At 38.9% G+C, this 14,117-nt stretch overlaps 1 protein-coding gene across 1 annotated transcript; it reads right to left on the bottom strand.

Annotated features, from left to right (window-relative positions):
* Nucleotides 1-13,426: 13,426 nt before the first annotated feature.
* On the bottom strand, nt 13,427-13,897 carry LOC147498161 (uncharacterized). Its single transcript, XM_086563157.1, has one exon. The coding sequence runs from the start codon at nt 13,895-13,897 to the stop codon at nt 13,427-13,429; it is 471 nt and encodes a 156-aa protein (XP_086419283.1).
* Between the last annotated feature and the right edge of the window lie 220 nt (nt 13,898-14,117).

Below are 14,117 nucleotides of genomic sequence, written 5' to 3'. Positions count from 1 at the left end.
AGTGGCTGTATATTTGTTACCTAATGTGCATGGAACTGTTGGTCTACCAGGGTCCTTGTATTTGACTATACCATTGTATTCAGTGATTCACGGAAACTGTTCGGTAAGGAATGCTTGTTGAGGAACATTTGTTCTCCTTTTTGTGGTGCACATATCTTTTAGAAATTTTGCATGTTTTGGCAATTGTTTTAGGTCATCGAGAAAGGGTAAGTTGATTGTCAAATTCTTAAAAGTTTCTCGAATTTCATCAAAATTTTCATCAGGTTTATTCTTTGCCAAACGGGTAGGAAATGGTGCCTTAGTATGAATTTGGCATAAGGATCTACCGCCGTTCCCAATTTTGAGTTGGTGACTTTGATGAACTCGGTGTTTCCACTGTTGGTTCATTATTGGGAGCAGATTCATTAGAATCTCCGGTTACTTTTGTTTGATCATCTGGCATACGGATTTGATTGTCAACGGTTTTGCCAGAATGAAGAGTAGTTATTGCATTCACCTCACCTTGGTTTGGAGAATTTGTACTAGGTGCATTGGTGACTTCACAGGCAGTGTTCGCTGGCTTAGGGTTTGGAACTGCTTGGATGGGAAACACGCTTTTTGACTCTTTTCTTGTGCTAATTGTTGAAGTGATTGTTGGATAGACGTTAGGATTTAGGATTGTTGGTTCATGTAAGCGAAGAACGTCTCGCTTGTCCTATCGATAGCGAGAGGCATAGGTTGTGCAACAGGGACGAGTTCACGATTATTGTTGAGAAGTGGTTGATTATGGCCAAAATTTGGATTGGTTGGAACAAGGCTACGGTTGTTTTGATAGTTAGCATTTGAATTACTTTGAAATTGATTTTGACTTTGTTGGTATTGCTGATTATTTCCTTGGCGGTATGGAATAAAATTGTTGATTGGTTGAACAGGTGGATTGGCGAAACCTGGAGGAGCCATCTATTGGTTATTTGTGCACCAAGCAAAATTCGGATGTTGTCTCCAAGGTGCATTAGGAATGTTGAATGCACATGCCTCCTCCGATGTTTAAGTAAGGAGGGTATATAACAAGGGACAATACGCATCAGGATGGTCAGGACTAAGACAAAGAACACATGGGGCGGTGTTAACGTTCATGACCTATTGTGGGAGTTGATCGTTTACTTGAACTGCAAGAGCATCTACTTTTTTAGTGAGGGATTTTATCAGATTTTTTAATTCGGGATCAGTTTTTACCTCAAAAATAGATGTAGCTTCTGTAACAGTATCCTTAGATGACCTAGAAGAATCAGTGTTACCCAAATGTGTACCTCTTTGCGCTTGTTTTTCAAGAAAAAATATATGCTTCAGTAGAAAGCAACCGCCATTCATTATGTCAAGAGTTTCTTTTTGATGATCGGATAGTCCATTAAAGAATGGACGAACAAGGACAACGGTGTCGAGCTGATGATGAGGACATTCTAAAAGAAGATCCGTAAATCGACTCCATGCTTCTGTAAAGGATTCATGAGGATTTTGGCGAAAGAATTGGATTTTCTGAAGCATCTCAGTAGTTTTCTTCTGAGTGTAAAATTGTAGCATGAAAGCTTGGACAAGTTTACTCCATGTTTCTATGGATTGTAGCTGTTGTCCTGCTAGCCAAACTGACGCTTTATCCGCTAAAATGAATGGAAACAGCCGAAGCAAAAGTTGTTACTTAGAGACGGCTGGATGGTGAAATGTTGTGGCCACTTGCTGAAGCCTACGAAGGTGATTGTACGATTTTTCATGATCCAAACCATGATACACAGGTAACAAACTAAAAACGTTGGGCGGAATTTGAAAATCACCAACAATATCCTCGAGTTTGATGTAAGAAGAAGGTCCTTCCTGTAATGCTGTATAGAAGTCTGGAAGGGGCTTCTCAGCTGGTGGAGTTTCGGCATCCATAACGAATGAATGTAATAGTGACAAGGGAATTTGATGATTTTTATTAATTTAAGAAGAACTACGCGGCGGTGAGAACGTACGCAATTGCTTATCGTATTTCCGCCTACGGTAAGTATATTTAAATTCTTTATTATTACTAAACCTTAATCTCATGCAAGCATAAAATTATATCTTAGGCACACAAGGAACCTATTATTACTTTAATTATATTATTTTCTGAGGAATTCAAAGTGAACAACGTAGGCCTAAGCTGTTGCTAACGTAGCAGTAAAGCTAGGAATACGTGTGCATAAACCAACAGCCAGGTCACAAAAAAGATATGAGGGAGGATTTCCGCGCAAGGACGGTTCTAATTAAGTAACCTCAATATTTCAAGTTTCCTACACACCGTCGAAATATGATTAAGATTTATGGAATTCAAATTTATGCAAGGTCCTAATTAATTAATTACTTATTATTTTTTTTAAATTAAAATTTATGAAAGGGAGAAAGTAAAATCATGTAAGCGTGGAAATACGACTTATACGTATAGACTTGAAGTCTAATCATGCACATATAACGTACTCATACATTACTAGATACAGTAGCATGTGAAGATACCATACTCATGCGTATAGCAATACGAATAGGCAAGGTTGTATCATCAATAAATCTTCTATACGTACAGGCAAATACACATCAGTAATACGCTTATGTAGGCAAATAGGTAGATATATATTACGTATTCGTATATCTACACTAACAGGCAAGTTGTAAGTACTCATACGTATCTAGATACAATAGCATGTGAAGATATTATCCTTCCGCACAGATATACTAATATGCAAAGACGTAATAGATACGTAAAAACTAAACATGCAACGTATTATACATAGACTAATATCCGACTCTTGTTTTGCATAATAATTCGATTTAGTCAATACTCATTGAGATTGCGATTGTCATATAGAGAGCAGGTTCACCCTGTAGGGTTTAGAAACAACTTACCCAACTCAAATTTTAACCCTCGTTGGAATGTTCTCCTCTTTCATGACAAAATCGACTTATTAAACAAGACCAAGACAATTTAATTATACGTAGATAAATACTAAACATGCAACAACGACTACTTATACGTATAGATAAATATATCCATGCAAAACAGTACCACATGTATGTATATATACATTAATATGCAATTCATAACCACTAAACCGCATATATATATATATATATATATATATATATATATATATATATATATATATATATATATATATATATATATTCACAGGGGTATTGACATGATTCATACATATTATTAACCTAATACGGAAAAGATAGTCCATTCATTACGACATAATAACTATGTGCATGTGAATCATGCAAAAATATTATAAAATTTGGAACCTGCAGCGTCCCGCGAAGCCGCCAAAGAAATGAAACTGTCATTTCAACCCGTGGATGTCCTGAACACCAAAGGTCAATTTGAAGTAGCTGTGGCAATATCAGAAACTTAGACCCTTTAAGGGAATGAAATAGATCAAGAGGGTGTCACCGATGAAAATCGAAAGGTGTTAAGATTACAACCACTTTCATTACACGCCGAGGTTATGATAGCGACGCCGAAGTACAAAGATATCACGCGCCACGCAGTAATCCGATACAGATGGTTCAAATTTTGACAGTAGTCTTACAGCAGTGTATAGATGATTTTCTAGGTCCTAACTTTTGGTTCCTGCAAGTGCCATGAAAAATTCGACATGGGGTCAGGTCCAAAACGCGGGAAAAGTTCAAAACAAGAAAAACGAAGAAAAACTGGAAAATGAAATTAATGAAAGGATGAGAGTGGGGGGTTTCCCCTTGGATCAATTCTAGTTTGCAAGCACATGTCCTTGGTTCTTTAGAATGGCAGTGGTGCCGTTTGATATCTATCACTTTGCGGTAATAAGATTGAAGTCTTGTTTCCGTTCGGTGTAGACTTAAGTCCTTACTTACGTATTTGTGTGTTTAGCTCGAGTAGGGATTCGAACCAACCTAAATTCTAGGATAGCATACAACTTTCTTATACTCTAAGTAGGGAAACTAGTGAGTAAGTTTCATGTTGGATTACTAGCTAAGTTTAATTTTGTTGTTTAAATCCTACAGATGCTTAAAATACGAAACACAACAAAAACGAAAAAAAAAGAACTAAGAATTTCATAAGATAATTCAAAGAGAAAGAAGAGGTGAAGGATCATTCTACTCATGCGAGGTCTTATTCACTTCTCTTAAAATCGGATTACTACCTTCTCTAAGCTGTTTTGGGTTCATTATCAAACCCGAACCGGCTTGAGCATCGGTCCCTAGCGAGATGAACTCATCTCTAAGTTCATTTCCCTAGCATAAGAAGTTGAACTGGGATATCATCTTTGAAATCCAATCTCAACTCCTAGAGTCATACAACATAATCCTATTAACGATTAAAATAAGAGATTAGAGAAGACTCGCGTGCGCGGCTAGCCCAGGCATAAAAAGATAGGCGCACACGAGTCTTTCTTAATTTCCAGGTCTCAAGTTTGGCTGGACACTACCATTTTGGGGTAGTGTGCTATATGTGCTCTTAGTCCAGGCAGTGAATCCTATTTCTAAGAAATTTCTACGAATCCTCACATGAGAATCATTAACCCTCCACCTTGGAGGGTTTTAGCTCATGATCTTAGGATTGTTTTAAAACTACAAGAAAGGTATGTAAAAGAGAGATGAGAAAGAAGTAAACAAGATGTAACAACCTGTTTTTCCTAATGAAGAAAGTAGTTAGTTTGTTTTCACCATTAACATGTTACAAGCTTTTTACTAAAAACAAAAACTAAGAACTAAAAGATAAAGACAAGGAATCAAAAGGAGAAAGAGTCAAGGGAGTAAATGAAGTGAATCCCCCATTGTTTTATTTTCTTCCTCTATATGAGAGCAATTTCCCTACATCCCACGTGAAACACAAATCACATTTAATTCCTTCTTACCCACACACTCAAAACAAGTGACACCTTGCTTTGTTTTGATTATTAGCACCTAATCTCATCTAGCCTCATTAATTTCATACAAGGTGTCACTTTTGCACCAATTATTTGCACTTTTTATCTTGACTTGCATGATGACTCATCAACTTTTATGGGCCCCGTATGGTGGGTCCATGTGTAGTGTCCAGTGGTAGTCCGGTCTTTTGGCATTTTTGGAACTTCCTGCCTACGCGTAGAGTTTGTCGCACTGATCGTCTGAGCAGCTTGCTTGTCACATTTGGAGTCCCGGTTCAAGAGATATGAGCTTCGGTAGTTTGATGCTTCTGTGCACGTAATCATGTTTCTAACTGGATTCTGTACTGTTTGAGTCTTTGGGCTTCAGTCCAGATTTGTTGTGCTTCAGATGAGCTTGATTGGAAAGCTTATATATACTCCCTATTCCATGCTTAAATGCTGGATTTATCATCATTTGTACGTTAGTTGCTCCAACCTGCAAAAGCACGATAATGCGATTATTTCTTGATTATTAAGCACAAAATTAACCAAAATGTTATGTCTCTATGGGGTTTATAGTTTTGGGTGCTTATCATGCACTTAAATATCTGAATTTCTATACCACTGAATTAAGAACATAACTTTCTCCCATGTACTACTGGAAAGATGCTTGAATCTGATTTCTAAAACAATTAACGACTTGCAAACCCAATCTGCGTGGAGAAAGATATGCCTATTCTTGTGATATGTATCAAACTAGCTATTGATGTTTCGAGTTCAACTCACATTCACAGAAAAGATTCAACACCTCAAGGGATGGCGTCATACTGGTCTGTTTCTCCACATGTGTTAAAACTAACTAATGTCTCTGCCTTCGAAAGACTTGTATAACTGAAATAATTAAAGAAATAATAGGTGTAGTGCCACTAGGAAGACAACTTAATGTAGTTTTTGGTGCAAGAAATGGCTTCTACAACCGACTCCTGGAGAGAAAGTTATACCTGTTTTTCTGACTTGCACAAAAAAAAAATAGTTTTCTAACCTCCTTACAAAGATGTAAGCTACTGAATCAAATATAGGAAAAACAAGTGTGGTGCCTCATGTCTTCAGAATGCCACCGTAACTTAGTTTCCAACACAAGAAATGGCGTGTATAACTGACCTACAGAGACGAAGATATATTCCCATTTCTCTGTCGCGTGCTGAAGCTGTTAAGATTAAGTGTCCATTCTGTAGTGCCCAAAAGATTAGTGCTCCTGTGCAAAATGGCAGAGAAGTGGACACTGCACCATATACCATGATGGAGCTAGCAGAATCTTCTTCCAATCCCAAAAAACCGCTTGCAAAACTGAGCTTTGTACAAAAAGATATCGCATTTTTGCTAGAGCATGTCGAAACTAAGTACATGAATGAACCATTTCAATCAAGAAATTCCAAAGTTCATCATGAGATCTTAACTAAATAGAGTGGCTGCACCACCCCCTGAGTGATATAATGTTCTTGGTGTCATACTAAAGCATGGCGAAGATGACAAACCTGCACGATCATCTTTAGAAACCCCTTTCTGGCGGTTCCTTACAACGTCTCACTTTCGTCCCCATCACTAAAATCTCAAATAACATAGGTCGTTGACGAATCACCATACTAAATCAAATAACATGTAGGCATGGAGGGACTGCACTAGTCCCCCACCAAACACTGAAGTAAGGATGTCTCAAAGATTGGAAGTGGCCGAACGACCACCCCCATTGTAGCAAGACCAGCGAACTAGCTAGTGTCACCGTAACATACTGCTCCGAGTTGTCATCACAATTGAAGCTAATATAAACATAGTATTGGGGTATGGATGGACAGCGAGTGCGCCTCTCCCCACCAATTAATGATGTCCAGAAACTAAGTTATTGCCAATGTTGGAAGTGATTGTACTACCATGCCCATTGTGGCAATACCACTAAACCAAATTCCACACAAAATGTTTTGCTTTGTGTAAACACAGTAATGCCATATGCTGTACAAGCTCAAAGTTCAATTTGTCTTGGATGTCACCATTCCTTTTCCAAACTGAATACGAACTTATTAAGTTGTTATATTAATCTACATCATCACATGCGCAACATACATCTATTTATTATGTGCACTGATTTTCATGGGTCATGACATCCTAGCAATGAGAAGAACTTGTTCGTTGCTAGAATCGAAAGTGGTAGAGCAACCACCCATGGTGTAGCATAAAGCCAGAAAGTCAATACATCATTGAAACTGGTAGAAACACTTCCTAATTTGAAGAGATGACTTTAACCATGAGCTCAAACTTGTGAAAGCTATCAAGTTTAGATTTTTCATGTTGCTGAGAAATAATGAACTAGATAATAACATAAGTAATCTACCAAAAATCTAGCCCAAATCGAACTCCGATTTACTTTTGAAACGGTAAAATGAAAGAAAATCTAAAAATTATAAATTTGGAAGGAAAAACAATAGATTTTGACCTCGAAAATGGCGACCATATAACATATCTTGGTGGTGATAGCATGCACGCCGCCGAGATCTTTACGAATTGGGGTCACATTCGTAATTCTGACAACCGTTCCATATTGCTATGTAACGTCCAAAAGGTCGGTAATTAGGTTTCTTCCCAGGCAGAACCAAGGACATCACCATATATCGTTGGAAAGCTTAACGTATCTGCTTTCACTAGAAATAAACGACGTGCAGGTCCGACCTTGGTAGAAGGAGATATGCCTATTTTACTTAGATGTGTCTAAACAAGCTAGATTGCTAGTGTCCCACATGTGCACTTAAATATCTGAATTTCTATACCACTTAATTAAGAACGGAACTTTCTCCCATGTACTACTGGAACGATGCTTGAATTTAATTTCTAAAACAGTCAATGGCTTGCAAACCAAATCTGCGTGGAGAAAGATATGCCTATTCTTGTGATATGTATAAAACTGGCTATCGAAGTTCCGAGTTCAGCCCACATTCACAAAAAAGATTCAACACCTCAAGGGAGGGCGTCATACTGGTCTGTTTCTCCACATGTGTTAAAACTAACCAATGTCTCTGCCTTCGAAAGACTTGTATAACTGAAATAATTAAAGAAGTAATAGGTGTAGTGCCACTAGGAAGACAACTGAATGTAGTTTTTGGTGCAAGAAACAACTTCTACAACCGACCCCTGGAGAGAAACTTATACCAATTTTTCTGACTTGCACAAAAAAAACCAGTTTTCTAACGTCCTTACAAAGATGTAAGCTACTGAATCAAATATATGAAAAAAAAAAGTGTGGTGCCCCATGTCTTCAGAAAGCCACCGTAACCTAGTTTCCAACACAAGAAACGGCGTGTATAACTGACTTGTAGAGTGGAAGATATGCCCACTTCTCTATCGCGTGCCGAAATTGTCAAGATTAAGTCTTCAGTCTGTAGTACCCAAAAGATTAGTGCTCCTATGCAAACTGGTAGAGAAGTGGACACTGCACCATATACCATGAGGGAGCTAGTAGAATATTCTTCCAATCCCAAAAAACCGCTTGCAAAACCGAGCTTTGTACAAAAAGATATCACACTTTTGCTAGTACTTGTCCAAACTAAGTACATGAATGAACCATTTCAATCAAGAAATTCCAAAGTTTATCATGAGCTCTTAATTGAATAGAGTGGCTGCACCACCCCCTGAGTGATATAATGCTCTTGGTGTCATACTAAAGCATGGATAAGATGACAAACCTGCGTGATCATCTTTAGAAACACCTTTCTGGTAGTTCCGTACAACGTCTCACTTTCGTCCTCATCACTAAAATCTCAAATTCCATAGGTCCTTGATGAATCACCATACTGAATCAAATACCATGTAGGCATGGCGGGACTGCACCAGTCCCCCGCTAAACACTGAAGTAAAGATGTCTCCGAGATTGGAAGTCGGCTGAACGACCACCCCCATTGTAGCAAGACCAGCGAACTAGCTAGAGTCATCGTAGCATACTGCTCCAAGTTTTCATCACAATTGAAGCTAATATAAACATACTATTGGGGCATGGATGGACAGCGAGTGCTCCTCTCCCCACCAATTAATGATGTCCATAAACCAAGTTGTAGCCAATGTTGGAAGTGATTGGACTACCATGCCCACTGTGGCAATACCACTAAACCAAATTCCACACAAAAAGTTTTGCTTTGTGTAAACACAGCAATGCCATGTGTTGTACAAGCTCAAAGTTTAATTTGTCTTAGACGTCACCATTTTTTTCCAAACTAAATACGAACTTATTAAGTTGTTATATTAATCTACATCGTCACATGCGCAACATACATCTATCTAATATGTGCACTGATTTTCATGGGTCATGACATCCTAGCAACGAGAAGAACTTGTCCCTTGCTATAATCAGAAGTGGTAGAACAACCACCCCTAGTTTAGTATAGAGCTATGATAAGAGCCCAAAAATGTAGTTTTAACCCCTTAACAATAATACTTTTAGACCAATTATGCGAGTAATAAATAAGAGTTAATGCTGATTACGTGTTTTTATGTATTTCAGGCATTGGAGTCAATTATGTTTAGAAATGTGTCACTTTTACGAGATAAAGGAGCAAGGGTTGGTTGCTAAGAAGTTCTGTGATTAAAGGCCAAGATTCAAGGAGAAAAAACCTTTTTAAAACTCAGTCAAAGCTGAAAAGTCAAAGTCAACGCGGGTAGAAACAGCGCACAAAAGTCAGCAGAATTTTCGAAGATTGTATCTCTGGACTCAAACCTTGGAATTGGGCCTACCTTATGTCAAAATGACCGTCTTGGAAAGAGCTTTACAATGGTCTAAACCTTGACCCAATCAGAGGAGCAGAAGTGGATGCCAACTCTGTTGAAGTCAAATCCAACTAAAAAGACCTCTATAGACTGAAGAAATTGGGTTTTGGGCTCGATTTTTCAGCCCAAAATATGGCTTCAGGCCCATGCACGAAATTGGGGATCTCTTTCTCTTCTTGAAAGGTGGAAAGGAGGCAGACTCATAAGTTAGACCTAGATTAGAAAATAAATTAGTTAGACTCCATTAATTAGTTTTATTTACTTGTTTTTAATTCAGTTGTTGAATCAATACTCTTTTATTTCATTAGATCAATAAAGTTAGCTTGTTACTCATAATCTAGTTTTAATTATTAAATCACTTAGATCTAATTTCGATCATTTAGTTATTAATCATTTAGTAGTCGTTAATTCAGTTGTGAATCCTTGATTAGAACAAATTAGTAAATTTATAATCTTTATATCATGTCTTGCTTAAGTTCATATAGAAATGATAGTTTAATGACTCAAGACTAAAACCTCCATTAGAGGGGTTTGAGGAAGCCTTGATTAAAACTTGATTTTGTTAGCTTAGAAATTGTCATGATGATCTATTCAATTCTAGAAAGTAATTAGTTCACCATGAGAATGAGTTTGATTGCTTCACATGCTAGTTATTATTTAGTAGAGATTGCCATGAATAATTAGTGATTAGAAATACCAGTTTGTTATGCGAAAGCATTGAAATTTGGATTGCGACATTTCTTTGTTAGTTGATTAAGTCAAATCAAGGTGGAATCGAATTCCCCTAATTCATTCTCTATTGTCAAGTTAGTATTTGAATTCTGTCATTTCGTTATTCGCATATTGATTAGTAGTTTCCCATCGTAGTATATTTATGTCGTTACTCTCATTGACCTTGATAAACTAATAATCATAGTTAACTTAGACTTCTAAAGGAGTGGAACAAATCTTCTATTCCAACTATATATATTACAATAGCATCGAGAGTAGAAAACTTTGATAACATAAGTACAAAATAAGCCTTAGTTTTACTTACGTTTGAGTCTCGTTACTTATTCGTAGGTAAAACTATCGTTTTACATTTTATCAAATGGCGCCGCTGCCATCTTAGTTCCCTTTAGAATTGTTTTCATTAGTATTGTTAGTCTTCCCAAAGTCCTATTAAACCCACCCACCCTTGTTTGCTTCTAATAGTGATTGTTTGGTTCAGAAACTAAAAAAAAATTCAAAGAACATGCCAGAGCGCGACCCCCGCCCACACAAGGCTAACTTCGAGCGCCCCTAGCACTAAAGCGCCTGGAACTCAAATTGGACTTGAGCGCGACCCGTGCCCTACCAAAGCAAAGTTCGAGATCCCCTAGCACTGAAGCGCCTGGAACTCGAATTGGACTTGAGCACGACCCGCGCCCTACCAAAGCAAAGTTCGAGCACCCCCTCTGAGCAGCCCAAATTTCACTGGTTAGTTCAAACTTCCATTACTTCAAGTTATTCAGTGTTTCTAACTTGTTACACACACTGAGCTCGCGTATACAAGACACTATTCAGAAGCGAAGCAAGGAGGCATTCTGGTACTTCTTTCTTCCACTCCTCGCATCTCCTGTTAGAGGTTTATACTAGCATATCAGGATTGTTTTGAGTATTGTTGTATTTAGTTAAGATTGGTTTTAGCCTTGCATAAGAGTAAGGTTAGGTAGAAGAAAAATGCCTAATGTAATCAACCAGCAACGTCAACAAACACGCCTTTCTAGTATACCACTTACTACACCTCTAACTATTATACCAAACACTACACCTGAGATAATGGCTGAAGAAAGAGAGTCTCCTCTCTCTGACTTTTACAAAGCCTTGAACGATAACCCAAAATCTTGCATCGTTCTTGTAGACCCAGTGGGGGATTTCCGAATCCCCCCAAATATATTTAATTTGTTACCCGTTTTTCATGGGTTAGACCATGAAAAACCTTTCTTTTTTTTTTTTGGAAAAAGCTAGGGGTTAAGGTTGCCCTAACCTTTATTTGATCATGATCTCAAGTACAACTTACCCTCTTCATCCTCTTTGACCAAAACATGAAGTCTTTGGTCTAAAGGGGGAATGAAATACAAAACACTTTCGTCTTTAGAATCACTAAGCTTAGATAAATAATCTGCAGCCTGGTTCCCTTCTCTGTAAACATGTTCAAAGTCCACCAATTCAAACTCAATAATAATGCGCTTTATCTGTGTGCTATGATATTCCTCTCCGTCCAAGGTGGCTCCTCCTTCAAATTCAGAATGCGTACAACCCTCATGGAGTCAGATTGTACATGCAGTCTCTTTACTCCCAACTAGGCAGCTCCTTGTAGGCCTTTCATGACTCCTAGCAGTTCTCGACGGCTAATCGAGGGGAGATTTTAACGATCCAAGAAACCCCAAAGAGGACCCTACCTTCTGAAGTTTCTCATTAGCCCACCATACCCTGCCTTGCCGAAGCTTCAACCATCCATCAATTATTCAAAGACAGTGCACGATCATTCGGCTTTGACCCGGTAAGACCCAATGTTCCTCAACTGGCTTGTAGTTACCTTCTATTCCTAGTCGTTGCAGCAACACCTGCATCGCATGGCTCTCTTTAATAGATTGCAGTGTTTTTCCAAGATACACTTTCATATCGTTTAGAATCTGCATACTCAAGATACTCGGTAGTCTTTTCCTGCCTTTCTTTAATCGCCAGTTCCGCTCATTCCATATCGCATGGACTGCTGCACAAGTGAAGGCCCGCAGAATTTCGTTTTGTATTGAGTTCGCTCTGCATAGTCTCATTAAGAAGTACCACTCTTCATATGATTGCTTCACCTGCCCAGACAAGCCCATAGCTAGCTTTATCCTCGCCCAAACTTGCGCTGAGTACGCACAGTAAAAAAAAAAGATGCGAAGAACATTCCACGTGACCAGTACATAGACAACAGCTTGATACATTTATGACTTTCTTAAACATAAGTCTATTTTGGGTGGGCAATGATCCAGAGAAGAGCTGCCATACAGTAAAAGAATGTTTGGGCACCGATAACTTACCCCAAACTAGTTTGAACCATTTTACTTTTCCTCGAATTTTCTTGAGTGAGAGATACGCTGATGCAAGGGAGAAGCGACCAGTGCTAGTTGGTGTCCAGATGACTCGATCCTCTGTCAAGAAGCTGTTTACCTCCGTTTCCATGATCCACTTTTTCAGTTCGCAGCTCGGTAATTGACAAATAACATTTGACCAACTCCCATTTTCAATTATCGATCCAACAGAAGCATCATCAGGAATAGAAGTCGCTAGCAGTTCTCTAGCTTGGGCGTTGAAGATTAAAGGACCAGAACACCACGGATCATGCCGTAAGCTCGTTTTCCACCCATCGCCAATATCAGATCTCACACTCTTCCAAGTAGCCTCCCTATGCCTAAGGATGCCTCTCCACACCCAAGAACAGTCCTTGGGTTCCTTCATAGTCCGAAATATCCACCCTTTATTTGGTGCTCCCATGTCCATTTCACCCACAAGCAATCATATTTTTCGAAAGCAATCTTGACAACAAGCCCACAAGACGCTTTATTCCAAGTTCTAGGATCTAGCGACCCAAGCCCGCCTTGGTTTTAGCCACTCTCGAGTTTCATGACTCGCATGATGCATCGTTCTCTCCATAGAAGGTCCAGCCCCGGATGAACTCGTTACATAGCTTTGCCACCTTATCCAAACCGACTTTCTGCAAAACAAAGGTTTTAATACGCGTTTGGAAGGAGGCTAGGACCGATCGAACAAGCCGCACCCTTCCCTCGCTTTCGGCTAAGAGATGCATTTTTCCAATTTGAAATTCTCCCAGTTATTTTCTCAATGAGTGGGAGGCATTCCCTAATACACAATCTGGTGGCCGTGAGAGGTAAGCCTAGGTAAGAGACTAGAGGAGTAGCCAAGGAGATTCCTAGAACATCTGCAAGTTGTAGCCCTTCTTCCTCAGACATGCTACCAGTGAGGAGAGTAGTTTTTGCATTACTGAGCTGTAGCCCTGTTGCATTAGAAAATGAGGCCAAAATATCTTTTATCGCCAGAAGAGACTCCATATCACCTTTACAGAAGAGCATTACATCATCGGCAAAACAAAGATGAGAGATACCAATCTTTCTACACTTGGAGTGAGCATGGATAGACTTAGACCTAAGCCCTTGTTGCAGCATAGCACTTAACACCTCCATCACAAGAACAAAGAGATACGGAGAGACCGGGTCGCCTTTGCCTTAGCCCTCACTTGCCTTCAAAATATCCTTCAGGTGTCCCATTAACTAGAACGGAGTAAAACAGGGACGAGAAGCACATCTTCAGCCATTCAACAAACAACGGAGGGAACTTAAATCTTTGTCCTTACCAGCCATTCAACAACCATGAAAAACCTTATCAGCACATACGTAGGATTGA

Source organism: Coptis chinensis, chromosome 5 (assembly GCF_015680905.1).
Source record: "Coptis chinensis isolate HL-2020 chromosome 5, ASM1568090v1, whole genome shotgun sequence".
Lineage (NCBI taxonomy): Eukaryota > Viridiplantae > Streptophyta > Magnoliopsida > Ranunculales > Ranunculaceae > Coptis > Coptis chinensis.
This window is presented reverse-complemented; position numbering and strand designations above follow the sequence as displayed.

Excerpts from the sequence above, each read along its gene's own strand:
- LOC147498161 (XM_086563157.1), bottom strand. The coding sequence starts at position 13,897 with ATGGAGGTGTTAAGTGCTATGCTGCAACAAGGGCTTAGGTCTAAGTCT.